The sequence below is a fragment of the Colius striatus genome, chromosome 5, assembly GCF_028858725.1.
Source record: "Colius striatus isolate bColStr4 chromosome 5, bColStr4.1.hap1, whole genome shotgun sequence".
Classification (NCBI taxonomy): domain Eukaryota; kingdom Metazoa; phylum Chordata; class Aves; order Coliiformes; family Coliidae; genus Colius; species Colius striatus.
In genome coordinates this window covers 52,297,829-52,315,124 of record NC_084763.1, presented here as the reverse complement: position 1 = coordinate 52,315,124, position 17,296 = coordinate 52,297,829, and the positions used below count along the sequence as shown (strand labels likewise).

General features: G+C 37.4%; 1 protein-coding gene across 1 annotated transcript in view; it reads right to left on the bottom strand.

The window, feature by feature from the left end:
• Positions 1-271: 271 nt before the first annotated feature.
• Positions 272-17,296, bottom strand: part of PIP4K2A (phosphatidylinositol-5-phosphate 4-kinase type 2 alpha) — a 125,051-nt gene continuing 108,026 nt past the window's right edge. The window contains exons 7-10 of the mRNA XM_061996397.1: positions 8,785-8,898; positions 5,383-5,626; positions 4,251-4,354; positions 272-2,597 (exon numbers count right to left, since the gene is read on the bottom strand). Of these exons, the coding sequence (XP_061852381.1) occupies positions 2,517-2,597; positions 4,251-4,354; positions 5,383-5,626; positions 8,785-8,898 (543 nt within the window). The 3' untranslated portion in view covers positions 272-2,516. The remainder of the gene's footprint in view (positions 2,598-4,250; positions 4,355-5,382; positions 5,627-8,784; positions 8,899-17,296) is intronic.

Below are 17,296 nucleotides of genomic sequence, written 5' to 3'. Positions count from 1 at the left end.
TTGTTCTCGGAGCACAGGTTAAGCTCCCAAACCCAAATGGTTCAATCCACCTAAATTAAGCATGGAAGAAGCTGGGGAAAATCTCATGAAAAAGTATGAAGTTTCTGCAGGGAGGTGGGACTGGATGATCTCTAAAGGTCCTTTCCAACCCTACCACTCTATGATTCCCCTTTGCAATATAGGCTCCACGCTCACTTTGCCATCCAAAACTCATCTGTAAACGATCCAGAACCACAGTTGAAAGACAAGAACAGAGGATTTACCTAGTAAGTCATCAAAGTGCTTTATTTTATAAAGCCTTGCTCATGTTTGGAGTGTAATCTAAGCACTAACATATACAATAATAAGTCTTCCTTGCCCTGTCCAAAGAAACAGTTTATCAACAAGAATGAGTGACAAAAACTGCTGCACAGACAAAAAGGAATGCTTTGCTGTAAATGTCTAAAGTTGTCTAAAAATGTACACTTGTTGGCCACAATTGAGTATATACTCCAAGTACATGTACCTCATTTTTACTCCAGGGTCTCTCTGTGGCCTTATACTTTTAAAAGCCACAGCATGCTTCACAAAATGAAAACTGGGTGAGAACGCAGACGACTGGGGTATAGACGGAAAGGACAAAAAAAACACCCCAAAAAACAAACCAAGCCACAGTACCAACTTATTTAAATACATACAATACAAAAGTATACACATACATTACAGTGCTGTGGACATCACTAAGTCAAATGTAACAAAAAGAAATCCTGGAGGAAAGGTTGGGGAAAGGAGGAGAAAATTAGTACACAGCAACAGGGAGAGTATTGCCTTTGGCTGCTGAAGAGAGTGTGAGGGGTGGCTGCTGTATGGGCTCTTCTGAAGGAAACCGTTACAGGTGCTCTGAGCGGTCTGCAGGCGTACAGCACTGACACTGGCTATGGAGAAGGCATGCTGGCACTCCTGCTTTCAGTTAGAAACCACGACAGGGAGGGTTTGACTTCTCAGAATCTAACAACTTCGATAAAGATGTTTTTAAAGGCACGGCTTTAGCACAGTGTGTAAGTAGATAAACTCTTAAGCACGTGTAAATTTGTCTCTTTCAAGCATGGAGTCTTTCAGGGAGAAACACAAGAAAAGAAGAAATACAACGACAACGTTGGTTTAAAAACTCTAAACAAGTTAAACATGGTCAGCACAGTTTTAGGCAATGTACTATACAATCAAACTTGAGTAAATCGTAGGGCAGGTCATTTTGCTGCTAAAAGACAACCTTGGGAAAAACCCCTCTGAAACACCCTTTCTCATTTTATTGTAAAAGAGTCTATCACGGAGGTGAGGGAGACATTCACTTCAGTACACTACTGCACATTACACCTTGGAAGATGACAAACGTTACTTCATTTGTACTGCAAAATAACTTTACATGTAAACTCAAAAGTAATATATATTGTACACGGCTCTGAAATTCAGAAATATCCCTGCTTTCCTTAAGAATGTAAACAGTAAATGTCAGGGTTCGTTTTTTGAGGGATCATCTATAGTAAAATACCGCTGTTTCAACAGGACAACATAAGCATTCAGACTTCTAATTCTCAGTAAATTACAAGGGAATGGAACTTCTATCAGTGTGCACATCTCCCACCATGGGTGAAAGATGGAGCTACTATTGCCCAAAACTATGCACTTCTTCAGGTAAGCTTCCCCCCCCCCAACTTGTAACATTATTAGTTCCTATATTGCAAGAATATAAAACAAATGGAAATTTCAGGTAACAAAGTGAAATAAGCAAAGTTTTCCCTTAACATAAGTTTACTGTAGCAAAAATGTACATGTAGCATGAATTAGCTCTTTTTAAGAGACGCCGGCTCTTAGATGTCGGAGAGGCTGAATTTCCTGCTGAAAAGAAGACGAAAGCGGGAGAGGGAGGAACGGAAAAAAAAGGAACAAATCCAACTGCTATTAACCATATGGGAAAAGCCTCTGGCACCAAGGGCTGTTGCAGCTGCTTTTTTAAGGAGTGCCAGTGTGCAGGGTGTAAGTGTAACATTCGCAGTACAGTTTTTATCACTGTCATCGCCATCGTCATGAAGAATACTGTCATGTATCTTTTTAGTTCGAAAAATAAACTGATCCACAGTTTACAATTGGATATCAATATTGTAGATTTAACATGCATTTACTCTTCCCCAGCCCCACCCCACAACTCTTTGCTCGTTTATTCTGTTTCAGCTGGTAGCATCAGAGTATTAGTCACAGTGCACTCTGAGTAAGCTGTTCTATTTATTTAATTTCTTTTAATTGTTTTTCTTTTTTTTTTTGCACACACAGAAGAGTCAGAAAGAGCTAGAACTATGCTGGGAATATCAGGCAGCTGTTAAAGCGAGTATTCCACCACTTCAGTCATCTTTGCCAGCAGATGTAAACAAAGGGGTTGCTTTCTGCAAGATGAGCGCTTCTCAGAGTTCCTTTATTTCCCTACACTTGTAGCCACTGCTGCTGTCCCCAGGTCTCGTGTCTGTCCTATGTAACTTGAGAGGTTACGTCAAGATGTTGGCAATAAAGTCCAAGAAGCGCTTTGAATACTGTTCAGGATTAACAGTTGAAATTTCTGCACCAGCCTACACAGAGAATTGGGAGGGGAGAGGAAAGAAGGAAGAACCAATGTTTTATTTGATGCTTTGTCACCAACAACGTTACTTATTCAATGAGCTTCATGTGTAGTCTCAGACCCAGACACTAGGCAAATTATAATGCCCCTCAAGCAGAATCTTACTGATGCCTTTTTAGGCTTCACATGAGAACAGTGGCACTCTGTACTCACCACTGAAAGACAACCGTCTTCCATTTCCTAAAAGTATTCTCTTTACTTTCCATATTTCTCTCCATTTTCACTGTACTTCAGTCTCCTATAGAATTTCTGCTGCACACTTAACCATGCTTCCCACTGATTCATAAACAGACTCCGGCACATCAATACTTGTGCAACATTTATTGCTATCTAAACACTAAATAACCTGGCTTGAAATATATGGTAACAATTAGTAACATTTTTTCCACATATATGCATTTAAATGTGGACTCACTGAATAAGCTGCACAACTGTTATTTCAATGAAATCACAGTTTCATTCGTGTTTCTATTTGTGGTTTCCAGAGCTTTAGCCACATTTTTACTTATATTTTTCTTGATTTACAAAAGGGGAAGATTGCATGAACACAGTTAATGACAGACTTCAGTGTCAGGTGGCTCAGGATGGAGACAGTGAAGTAAACAAAAGAGTTGTACAAAAGTAATGTTCCCTATTAAGTTCTAATCCCAGCCAGTTTTAATAATCACAGTTGTTATTCACCACATATTTCTATCCCTTATGTTTTTGTTAAGTCTGCATTGGTTGCTCCGAAAGCAGACAGTAATGAGAGCATTGTTTCAGAGAGATAAAAAATACTTTCTTCAGGCCTGTGCAGAGCTTATTGCTGAGCATTCCACATCACTCTCCTGCAAACTAAAAATCCCCGAGGCCTTTGCTTAGACACCTCCATCATACCCTTATCCTTTAGATACTTCAATGAGGGATTTTAGCCTCATGAGTGATCATGCTCTTTATAAAAAGTTTATGAAATTTGAACTTTAAATCAGAACAAGAGTGACAATGAGAGATATAAATCATAGTTCTGGAAGACTGAGCCGCTTCACCGCGGTTCTTTGGTGTCTGCTGTTAAGCAGCACTTTCAGGCAAAATACAGAAATTCGTGGTAGTTAAACAGAAGCCTTCACTGAATGGTCTCTGAGTATTTAATATGTAAGATTTTAGGCCTAATTTTGCAAGTCTTATTTTTTCCTTTTAGGAAGTCAACATTATATGTTGAAGAACTAATTTCAACAGACTGTACCAAATAATGAAATCATCACTAAGGCCTTACAATTGAAATAAGATTCACAACAGCTTTCACCATGCTGTATACTAATACAAGCATCTGGTGAATGGCTTTGTTTACAAGAGTAAGGTGCACAAATTCAGGACAAAGTCCTAAAAAGGCATCTCACTAGAGTTCTCACATGGGCAAAAAAGCTACGCCTAACTGCTGAAAAGGTACTTCCACTCTCAGTGTGCATAGCAGTTACTCAGTACTTTGGTCTTACACATTAAACTAGAAAAAACATGAAAAAAATTCATCTATTTCCCCTTTCCCTAGATTTTCCTGAGCTGCACTAAGCAAACAATGCAGAAGTATAAATGGAATTGGAGGAAAAACCCCAACCCAGATACTTACCCCGTGCTTTACCGTTTTTGCAGCATGGGCAGCTTTCTTTTTTGCATCATAATGAGTAAGAATGTCAATAATGGCCATAAAGTATACTTCCTTCCTAGGTGCATCTGCAAATGGCAAACACATGGCAGTAAGGATGACTTTTGAAACATCTTAATCCTGATTCTTGCTTCAAATAAAAGCGACTTTATGAGGCTCAATTAGCAGCTAAGATGGGTTAACGTCAATCAGAATCACAGACCTGTAAAGATCACAGGCTCAAACTGTCCTTAATTGAGAGTTTAACTGCACTGGTATATAATGCAAAACTCCCCTAAAAGACTGTAAAATAAAACACCAGCATACAGAAATAAGAATTATTGCTCACTGAAAGCAATGTGGATTTCATCTTCCTTTGTTGAAAGGCTATGAAGTTTTATATGAAAGGTATTGTTTCCACGTTGACAAACAAGACCATGTTTTCTTTGTGAATAAACCCAGGTATATGAATAAACCCATGTATTTATCCATGCAAATGCTCAGGAGAAAAGAAGATAACTTTCCTGTCTTGAACAGCCACAGGTAACTAGTCATACTTCAGTTTTGCACACTAACATCAAATCCAGTTTCGGGCTTCTTATGCATTCCTTATGACAACCTTCTCAGTTGGAAATTGGTAATTGGGTATGAGTATGCTGATTTTGAAAAAGCAATCAAAAGAGTGAAATGTAACTTGGAATGCTGCTTTTCTTGTCCTCTCTGGACTGCTTTTAACAGTGTCCTCTGCCACAAAAAGAACAAGTATAGATACTAGATTTTACAAAAGGGATGAAAACGCCCATAAATTAACTGAGAAATGCTGTATCTGAGTAGCTAAGTCATTACATGACTTGATTGTGTAGTAGGTGAGTAGTAGGTGAATGTTAGTAGGTGAATTGCATAGTAGGTCAATTATTTGATCACAAAGATGTTCAAAACAATGCTCAACATTATAGGTGTCTTCTGCTTTCTGCTGCACCAAAGAGCAACTAATAACTATCTGCAGAGTGAATTCATAGTTTGCAGTTTAACTTTTCCTTCATGTGGTTGTGAAGACTTTAGGATTCTGGTGTAAGAATCAAAACATCCTTACATAAAAGTAATGACTGCTGCTTACTTTCATGGGATTTTATTCCATAAACATCAATAGCTGGATCAAATTCTCCCGGAGCCAAAGGCAGTGAGCTGTTCAGCGTGTTTCCTGGACTGTCTGGAGGGGTTCCAATGGGGTGAGTCCCATCACTTTCACCTTCCTCTTCTCCATCATTCTCTTCACATTCTACTTCTTCTTGTTCTGCTCTTTCAACGTCATGAATCCCAACCAGCAAGCTGTAGTCCATGAGTTTTAACTGAGCAAGGAACTAGAAAGTGATAATAAGCAATATATCAATATCACTGAAAAATGGAAGCTTACAAACAGGAGAAGTTACACAAAGAAGTCATCAGTTGAGAAAAACAGACGCTTCTAAAAGAGAGCAAAAGGGAGGATTAAGTGATAAGGCTAGCAGAGAAATACTTGAATTTGTTAAGATGTAGTAAGAGCACACAGGTCACTTGTCAACTTCTATTATAAAACAGCTGTGGGTCACTCTCCTAAAATCCTCAGGGAGAAACAATTTTTGCTGTGGTGAAGACCAACACCCGTGCGAGCCGATGACTGTTCCTGCTGTCTCGTGTTTCAATTAGGGCTGTCCTGTCACCACTCGACATCCAGACCAACCTCTGTGCTCTCAGGCATGCGGCGACCTGGTGCTAAATCTGCCTCCTCACTCCCTTTTAAGCCTTACAAGACAAGTGTGAAAAAGTGTTTAAATATTGTTGCAGTGGGAAGCAGTGAAGTTTTACACCACAAAGACACGAAATGATGCTGTATTCTCCTTCACAGTGAGAGGCTCACAATTTAAATCACATCAGCAAAAGGTGAGCGTGAATGAAAGGGTGGTTTTGAATAAAGACTGAGGATGGGAGCTTTTAGAAAAGATGAGTGCACATTATATAGAGACAAAGCATTATTTTAGTTGAGGAGAAGGGGATAAGGCAGAAAGCTAAGAGGAGGATGGAAATAAGGGAAGTATAAAAGCAGGAAGATGGGATAAACAGTTCAAGAGGGTGAGGGGTAGGCAGGGCAGAGATGTGCTGCAGACTAAAAGCAATATTGTGATTTTGAACCTGTGGAGCCCTTGCTTATGGTATGCGGAGTAACAGGCTGAAGATACAAACTGTTTCAGTTTTCAGAAACTCTACATGGTTATAAAAAGGACGTTAGAGCAGACTACAGAAAAAAAAGGATTTAAAGCAGACTTTGAAACAATGATGAAAGAGTATAAAATACTAGGAAATGAGAAAATACTTGGTCAAAATCCTGATTCTGAGAAAAGAAAGGAATCAAGAGATAAAAAGTGACTGTAAATTCAAGTGCTAGAAAAAATACATTGTGAGAGGAGATTTTAAGAGTAAAGAAGAAACTGGTTTCTAATAATTTCAATATTAGAAAGCAAAAGACTCTTCACAAAACTGGAAGAGATCTAAGTTTGAAGAGATGATGTACAAGAATATACAAGAAGAACAGCCGAATTGGCCAAAGGACTCCAGGCATTAGGTACTTGATAAATACTGAGGAGAGACACACAAAAAAAATCTACCAATAATCATACAAAAAAGCGCAAATGAAAACAAACTCTTGGGAAAAAGAGTGATCAAATTAGAAGAGAACAGCTCTTAGGAAAAAAATGAGATGCTGCTGACAGCCAAAAGGCTTATGGAGAACAGCACAATGGAAAGATCATCTGATTTCAAAATGGAATGAGGAAGCAGGAAAGCAGACAAGAGGACATCAAACCAGCAGTAACAGATATTTGTTAGTATGAACACAGATATTTGGACATAAGTCTCAATTATGAAAGAAATAAACACACCCTAATGACAAACAAGGATAGACAGCCATACAGTTTAGAATACTACTCCATAATATATTTAACTATAAATACTGTGTAATAAGATAATAACATACTAAGTGGTGTACATTTTATTGTAGAGAGATATGTTTACACATTGAATACAAAATGTGTGCTACCAGTTACCTAGCAAAGGCAGAAAAGCCAATAAAAGAAAAAAAGGTTAAAGAACAGCTTGTCATTGTTAAAATCAGGTGCCAGAGCACTTCACACCAGTAGCTTATATGGGTATTTAACATTGCTCTGTATAAATTTCAAACCCATAAAAAGCAGCCTCTCAAGATACGATCTGGACTCTGCCGTTACAGCCACAATCCAGTAAATGATGTAGAAGATCGCACACAATCCACCTTCTGGGGTAATAAAGTATCTTCCACATTCTATGCACGTACTTCAAGAGATTTTCTGCAGCCTATTTACTGTAAAAGCATTAATCAACAACACCAGTACCTGTTAAAAGAGCACAAAACTTAAACCCAAATAAACTTATCTCTACAGCTGTGACATTGATAGAGAGTAGTATCCCAGAACATCATTTTAGATATAAACACACATTGCTATTTCACAAAAGATGTGTGTTTTCATAATTATCAACACTGTAAATTTACCACTTAGTAGGATGGAAAAATTATATTTCCTCAGAAGCAAATTACTGGGTAAATTCTGAAGTGACAGTATTTTGCTTTATGCAACTAATAAGATATAGATCTGAAGAATCAGACAAGTCAATTCACAGTGCCATTTTGACAATAAATAGCTGAAAGTCTTAATAAGTCAAGATGTATTTTGCTATCAGTACTCTTCCAACAAGGAAAACACATTTTAGGCTTTGCATGTCAGCACTGCAAAATACTGTGCTTTGTAACAATAGTTTCAATTATGGAAACTAAAGTCAAGCTGTGTGAACTAGGTAGTCTAATATTTAGTTTTGTTTATTTACAGGATTAAATCAGTTATAATAAAACATCACATTAAGTTCACACATTAACACTCTTCCACAACTGTCTATATTCTACCGATTACAATTTTATATGAAAGACTACATTAAGATGATTAGTCCAACTTCTGTACACAAATTGCTGAAGCAGTCTACTGTTGTGATACCAAGGATGTTTTAAAACTGGATTACTAACACGAAACAAACAGAACATGCACGGCTGTGAGTGGGGATGCCACATCCTCTGTTATGGATGTGTAAGGATGGCCTCAGCTATGGTGTACCTCCATCTCCAAAACACAACTAACAATACTCACCTCTCTCTTGGGGGCATTTGGAAGTACTAGGCTTGTAAAGTGCTTAAGTACTAAGTAGTAGCATCATTTTAACACCACATCATCAAGGCAGGGACAATGTATGGCAACCAGCTATGGCAGCAACCCATTTATCACATCAGCAAAAGCAGTGACCAACTCCTGAAAGTTTAAATGTGTTTCTTTTAAAACAGTCAGTGCTTACAGTCTTATAAATAATAGTTTTCATTAATGAATTGCAGGTACAATTTCCTGGGATACCTGTAATTTGCCCCACATTTTAATCACATATAACTGAACAAGCACATTCTTACCTCAACATCTTTTTTGAGTTTTTCAAGGAACATCTTTTTGTTACTCTCATCAATATGAATCTTTTGTCCATCGTTAATAAAATCGTTGTCTTTGAACGTTGGCAGCTCTTTGGCCTAAAATAAACCAAAACTCCTGTAAGAAAGAGCAGGATCACAGAGAGGAGTCTGCTGAAGCTGCTGGCCCATCGTGGTCTCCACATCAGCAGTGGCACCTCTGGAGCTCCCCTGTGCCAGACAGGGCACCACCGAGACACCTCTCTGGGGGAAGCAGAAGCATCTCCATGGCATGCAGCTCCCTGTAACTGAACCCAAGGAGCTGTTTCTTTAGTTTATCCCTCCTGTATATGGCCTAGAAGATACACATGTACTGGGCATGCAGGAAAAGTAGCCAGGACAAAGTCTCCACCTCAACACTTGATTTGCATTAAACCTCGATTTGCATCGAGCTTCTTTCAGGATGTCATTTGTCAAAGTGACTGGCAATAAGTGAAGTCAGAACATAATCTATACCTCATAACAAAGTGCTTGCATCAGATCTTAAAGATCAAGTCAGGTTGGACTGCATTTTACACAGCTTCTGTGAATGGTTCTAAGTGCCTAACAGCGACCAATCATTTGAAAGCATCAAGTGAACATGAGTTATGAAATGCTCCTTAAAAGTGGCAAATGCTAGAGAAGGCCACAGCCTTTTACATATGTAAGTAAATATTATCAATGTGGGAGCATTAGCTGATTATCCTCATCTTTAACTCTCTCATGAAGTGATTTGCAACAGTGTTAAGGAAAGTCAGATATGGTCACTACTGGATTCTGTTCAAAGACCTCTCAAACAGGCTCTGTTTTCAAAGGGCAGTAACTGGAAGTTTACTTTAGAAACCCCAGCAACCCAACAAACAGAAAAGCAGATCCTTCAGGATATTTAGTCAACCAATCTAGAAGTAATAGCAGCTTCTGCAATCACAGCCTTTAAAAAAATTTGCCTTTCTCCCTGCCCCCACCTTTAATCAATAGTAAGGAAGAACATGTTTTCTTTACAAGGAAAACATTACAGAACAACCAAGTGCTGTAACCCTCAAAGACCATGAGCTAATGGGTACTTTAAATAAAATTATTTCCCCTTAATCTGAAGGTCCTTCTGCTAGGAATAAAAGCCAGTTAACATCAGCCTACTGGAATGTCCTCCAGAAGTTTAACCAGTGAGACTTTGCTTATAACCTTACAGGAGATGGTATTTTCCCTAAAATTTTCTTCCTATGACACAATAAGGAAAAGATTCCCAGAGGCCCTTTTCTCTGCTCCAGAATGTACACATTGGAAGCACAGCACTGAAATGAGAGCGTCATAGGAGACTCTGAAATGCCATTACAGATCTTCATAATGGCCAGAAGTTGTTTTTGTTCTTGAGCTGTGCACAGAAATGGCCAAAATACTCAGTTCTCCAATTGTCCAAATTAATTTTTTTTTTGGGCCTGGAATTTGAGAATTGATAAAGATATCAGAATTCTGCCTTTCTTTAGAGAAGTGATCCTTCCCTTCCAGTCACTGCTTGAAGACACAGTACTTAAACCATTAGCAACACTTTAGTAGTTATGAATCCATGTTAAATCCGTTGTATCCTGACACCTATGAACACTAGAAAAAAATAAGGCCCTAGTTTGGCTGTTCTGAATTGTTACTGTGTCGCATTTAGAATATTTTGATATATTAAAATACCCTCTAATAAAGACCCTATGTTTTTTTAAAAACAAAAAACCCCAAGCAGCAGAGATGGAACTACAACCATTAATCCAGCCCAGACTCCTTGCATGGAGAAGTCCCACTGCAGAGCTCAGCTGCTTTAACTCAAAGATGACATTAGACATTTCTTGAAGTTCACAATGAACCATTTACTCCAACACGACAGCACAATTTGCAACGATTTTCTTTCTGGTCTACTCAGTAAGAGGTTTGGGATGAAAATAAGTAGGGAAGACATCTGATAAGCATTCCAGACTAACAACTGAATAGAGATTATCATACACAACTGGGTAAACCGTCCCATCGACAAGAGCTAATTCTGCAGAGGCGGGATGGTGGTTCCAGAGATGTTGCCAACACGGGCAGAAGGAATCCAGTGCGTGGGATGCTTAAGAATGGAGTGGAGTTTTGGATGAATTAATTTAAGATGAAACAATGATGAAAAGAATGCAGGAAACCACGCTCCCTTCACTTCTAGCCCAAAGTCACAGAAAAAAAATAATCCCAAATGTTGGCTTTCCACCTTGTATATTCAAGTTATTTTTTAAACGAGGCAGAGGTTAAAGTGAAACAAACCCATTAATACTGAAAATAAATGCTATTAAAATGCTGTTTAAAGCTGAGGGGTGAGTAAAGAGGAAGGATGTGTTTGTGGTTAAGATGCTGAGATGCAGGTTCATCTGTAGGCTCTGCCACAGACTTCCTGCACAGCAGAGCATCAGCCAGTGAGACCTGGTGGGTACGGGGAGGGGGAAGTGCACTTATCCACTGGAGACAGTCCTAATTTCACTAAAAAACCCTCTTAAATTACAAGCAATGTCCTTTTTTTGGAAGATGCTAGAGCTGGTAAGCCAGTCATCCAGGTGCCATACTCCACTCTCACCTTGTCTCTAATCTATTTCTAATAATAGTGAGTTAGCAAAGCTGACACAGCTGCATTGCTTGCCTCCCATCACAAGGCCCAAGAGGTCCTCCGAAGGACATTTAGAGTGAATCAGCTCTCCCAAAAATCCAGACTCTTCACTGCCTTGTGTGCAGGCTTCCCCAAACCTCAATAATCGCTCTGAGGATTCTTATCTGAGGTCATTTTCTTCACCCAAACACCCACAGCTGTGAAAATCTGGCAAGTGCAGAACTGAGTAAATCAAAAGCCAGTACTGAGGCATGTGAAGAAAAAGGAAGAATAAAAGGAAGAAGTAAAAACAGTGGGTCCCACATAAGAAAATGAAGTTAAAAAGCTAAGTGCCTGTGTTTGCTCTTACCACATTATTTGTATGATGTCTCTCAGCTGATTCCTTTCCCTCTTTCTAGTCTAGTCTTTTGGTGTCCTAGGCAATACCATTCTCCCTATTTAAAGCTGAACAGCCCTAGGATAGTGTTGTAGTCCCAAATATTACTAATGACAGCCAGCACTAGCAGTGATTCTAGTAGTACTTTAAATGAAATTTATGCCATAAAATTGTTTTGTGAATTTAGAAATTAAAACCCTATGAAATATGTGACCAAGGGTTGCTCTCATAGTTATTTAAAATTAATAATATATGTGTTCATGTAGGAAAAACCTAAAATGTACAATTTCTTCTTATGCATTGAAAGAAATACAAAGAAAACTACACGGTGGCAGTTTAAAACAGTATCTGAATGAAAAGAGTGAGACTTTGCTTTAATGAAATAATTACCAGGGTTAATTTTTAATGAAGACTCAAATATCTCCAATGAAGCAAAATCCTTGTTGGAAAAAGATTCTCCTAGAATGTAATTTATTATAATGAACATATTACTATCATTAAAGAACTAAATATTTTAAGAGCTGCACAGGAGATGAACATCTAACTACTTCCACTAAATTAATAATAGATTTTCTTTCTGAACCATCTCCATTGTTTTTAATCCCCTACTTAAAGATGCAAGAAAGGCACAATAGATTTTACAAATATGAAGTATTTATTTATTAAAAAAAGCCTGTTATTTTGCACACTTTAGGTTTGCATTTCAAAGTTTGCCACTGTCACAGAGAATTTTAAGGGCAGGAAGATTTCACTGCCTTTGAAAAAGCTGAAAAGCAATAAAGATTTTTTTGAGTAAGATGACAGAATATGGAAAAGCCTGATTTCAAAACCTAAAATTATGGTGCAACAGCCCACTAACACTGTTTTTGGAAAAAAAAAAATTATTGAAAAGTAAGTATCAAGTTTTACTTCTGTATGAATATGGATATAGTGTTTTGCAGATTTCTTAACACATTTCAATTCAATATACTATCTTAAATGTGTTGAAATGACTATTAGCCTTTATTTCCCTCCCAAAGGGGGTTTTTTTTCGTCATAATGAAAAACAATGCTTATGACTAACGTTATTGCCAATATTTTGGAGGAAGCTGTAGGACAGTTAAGTTTCAGAATAAGTCTTGGACTGAAAAAGGAAAACACACTAATTATCTTCACAATCTGGCAGCATCTAACAAAGACAAAGATCAGGTTGCGGGAGAAATGCTGCCCAGCAGTCTTATCGTTTGTTTGGAACTAACCCTGAGTCACATTATTCATACAACTAATTATGGCAAAACTGGGCTTGCAGTTTATAACTTTTGAAAAGGAGTAAAACATCTGCCAAGAGTGAAGTTCCACACTCTGGGATTCTTTTCACAGTGAATGGCTTGTATATACCATTTTAGAAAACATGAAAGAAGCTACATTCACTAAAGGCTGACTGGGCTCTCCAGCATATATGGAAGTATTGTTTTAAAACGGGATATAATACTAAATATGGTTTCCAATAATTTGGCACAGGTGGTTTTGAACTGAATCAAAAGTCTGGAATCACCAGGTCTTTAAGATGGAAGAATAACTAGAGCTTCATTGGGAAGGCTGAAGATTTCAGCTTTTCCCTCTAATAGTTTTGGGAGCTGGGTCTCTACTTTCCTTTACAACATGGTTAATGTCTTCCTGTTGCAAAATGAACACCCAACATTTAAAATGCAAGTAGTTGTTCTTTATTCTTTTAAAATTCTTCTGTTTAAAAGCCTGGTTTTCCTACAAAAACCCCACAAAGAAATGAAGGCAAACCAGTCATTCGTTTTAAAAAACAATAATGGGGTTGGTGTGACGTGAAGGTTAAATGCTGAAATAGGAACAGACATTCAGAGTTCAGATGCCTCTCTTGGGGATCTATTGCAGTGTGATGTTTTGAAACTTATCTCTGTGTATGTGACCTTGAAATTAATTTCACAGAGAAATCTAAGACATGCTTCACATATCTGTTGTATGAGAGGCGTATGAAGCACACTGAAACCATTAAAAGAAATACATTAAAAAATGTTCTTCTGAAATTAGTTGAAAAAAATTACAGCAGGAAAATATAACTCTGATTTTGGAACTATCTACCTTACCTATTGACATAAAAGGAAGAAACTAAATTCAAGACTTAGCAATCTTTTTACTACGTTCCTACACTAAAATCCCTCTTTAGTTCTAACTCCTCTCAGAATTCTGTGAATTACTATATGTTGTAACAATGTAAGAAGCAAAGCTAAGAAGTGATTTGTTACATCTAGAAGCATCTTCCAATCAAATTATCAGTTATGTGTTTTGTATATAATTTAAATAAGATGTAACATAGCTAACTACAGCATTTTTTCCCCAAATAGGAGCTTGATTAGAAAATTCTTTGTTCAAAATGCATTTTTTTCTGCGTTTATGCCTATTTATGAAACCACACACCAGAGGTGGCAACTCAATCAGGTTTAGATTAATTTCAAACCATGTTTTCATCTCCAAAATTGCTCATGAAATACGAAATATGGTGGGCTTCATTTCACAGTTCGGTTTTCTTTTTGCTCTTCAGGTTTCCTTCCAAGTTGCTCACTCTCAACCAACATACTTAAGTTCTTTGTAAGCACAAGTAGACTCAGCTGTAACTGCTAATTTGACATCGTACAGGCAGTAGAGCATAATTGCGAGCAGGCAGACCACCAGGGGAGTTCTGCATTATCCTGGTTTCACTTAAGAGGGCAAAATTGTCCAAGGAATGAATAGAAAATACTCACTATTAAAATAATAAAACTGAAAAAAAAGGGAACTAAAGCCTAAAAAAAAAAAAAGGAGCAGCTGTCAGGATTTGACAACTGTTGAAACATACTGTTCTTTTAAAATTCAAGACATCTGTAAGTGCATGTTATGATACTTGTTCCCATGAAAATGATGCCTTTATTATTAAAAATATCACTTATAATGCAAATAAAGAGGAATTGTGTGTTAGGGTGAAATCTAAGTGATGGAGCTTGTCTCCACACTGATTATCACAAAATATTGAAATGACAGTTTCAGAGCTTCTCATCAATATGTTACGATATTAAACAGCTGAAGACAGTCAAACAGGAGATAAACTGGAAAGCAGGACACAATAGTAACATTCTTCAAGTCATTACAACCAGATTTTCCTCCTAAAAACGGATTTTAAAAGCCTGTTTGGATACTAATTCTTATTTTATACTACGAAACTAAAGTAGAAAAATACATTTTTCTCAATCTCTTATTTTAGAGCCCATTAAATCTTTCTGCATAATTGCTGCTTATTTAGTAACTGAGTAAATAACAAAAGAGTAGTTTGATAGGAAAAAAAGATTCAAGAACATAACCATTTTAACCAAGTTTGCCATTTCAAAGCAATTTCTCTAAAATCTGCAGTCTGCATTAGACTGTAAGACTTGCTTCTGTTTTCTGCTTTCTGCAGCTTTAAAAGAAGCTAACATATGCCTGACAGCCAGAAAATCATTTGATTACTTGAATATTGGCATTTGAAATTAAATATGAATTACTTAAAAGCCCATTTAAAAACTACAGCATCGGCAGACCTTTCAGCCATACGTTTTAGCACCAAAAGCTTCCTGTCTTTTATTTGTGTTTTTCAGATGTGAACAGCAGTGGATACCTCTGCAAGGAATTAATTAACGCTGCCATTAATGGAAATTCTATTATTAATGTCATTTCAAGGTGGTATTAATAAATTGATTATTTAACTTACCTCTGGCTAAAAATTAATCACTTACTACACCAGCTAAGTATTTGAGATTGGGTTTGTTTAATCATTCAGAGCAACTTCTAATATAGGAGATGCCAAAATATGTTCCAAGTATTTGCTAAAATGCTCTTTCTTTTTTTCCTTTTGAAGCTAAAATTTTCCAGCCATTTTAACACTTTTAAGATTGGCTTGAGATTCCCACAGAAGACAAACAAAAAGTCTAAAGCAGTGACATCTACTTAACAGAAAATGGAAACGAAAAAACACGCTACAGGGCTCTCGCCAGTTACAAATAATGGACCATTCACATACTTATGTCAGCATGGTCCTCAAGGTCCTGAAATTAATGTTACATATGCAGAGACACATCTCACAATAACAGGTCTTTCAAAAACAAGATTTCCTCCTCTACTTGTATAAATACACAATACCCTTTTTACTTCAGCTTAAAAGCTGTGCGTTGCAAACACTTGAGCAGTTTAGATGAGTAAACCACTGCAGTTCTAGTGCCTGCTGCAGAAGATGATGAATGTTCTGAACATCTACAATACAGACAAGAGGCAGCATATTCTTCTGACTCTTTCAAATCCAACAGTGGACTCCAAAACTTAAGACACAATAGATGTAAAAAGCCAAATATTTTTTTTTTCCCTTGCTCAAAGGGAATTATTTCTTAAAGGAAAGAATCTTTCTTAAAGTGTAAAATGTCATCCCCTCTGTGAACCCAGAAGTCTACCCAATTCCCTTTCTTAGAAATGTTTTGTTTAGAGTGCTAGCTTGGGGCTTCCCTGCTGCACTGCATCAGCGTTTGAGAGGAATGATGAGTAGCAGAAGGCTGTGCCAACAGCCCCAGACCGTCTGCTTGTAACATCAATAAGCCTAGTGTAGTTCTGTCTCCAAGAAATCAAATTCCTTTGAAAAGAAAATAATGTGTGAGATTTAAAATAGTAGAAGAATAATTTCGGGGACCAGGATTTTAAAATATTTCTTTCACAGAAGTATTCAAATAAAAGGGGAGGTTCCAGATGTGTTGAAGTTGACAGGAGTTTGTTACTGGCCTTAACTGAAGTTACGATTTCACGTTAAACTTCAGGGATAGTTGCTGTATACATTGACACAAAACTACACAACTTAGTTATAAACATGTTAAATAGTACTTTTGCCATGAATTTACATAGCAATAAAATTAAGGCACTGTTTCTTTGAGGTTCTCACTCAATGTATTAACTACAGTATGTGCACATCTACTATTAACCTATTTATTACGAGACATTCCTGAAACTGCTCAAAATCACTGTACTAAACATCTGTATAGTATCAGCTCCTGTATAGCTGAATATATGTAAATAATTGTTAAATTTTATGCTACTATTCCAAGCATTTAAGGGTGTAACCTGAAGCAGCCCCATCCAAATAATTTGCCCTCCTCATTTCTATCAGATTATTTTAATACTTCCAGCAGAGGTTTTCAATGACACTAGGTATTGTTTGTAAGACATTGAGGGGTTAATGCCTCTGCCTTTAAAAACAGTAGGGTTGTGCTACTAAACAAGAACAAAAACAGACCACAAGAAAAGAACAGAGTCCATTCCAGACATGATCTTGAGGGTCAGGTACAGCAAAAGAGAGTTAATGCTGACTATTGTAACAACAGTTGGCATTTGGGACACTGCAGTGGCCTGACACTGGAAGAAGTGTTTGGTTGTATCTTAGGATGAAGTGGAAATGCTTTGCAGAGTTTTTTTGTTTACTGAGA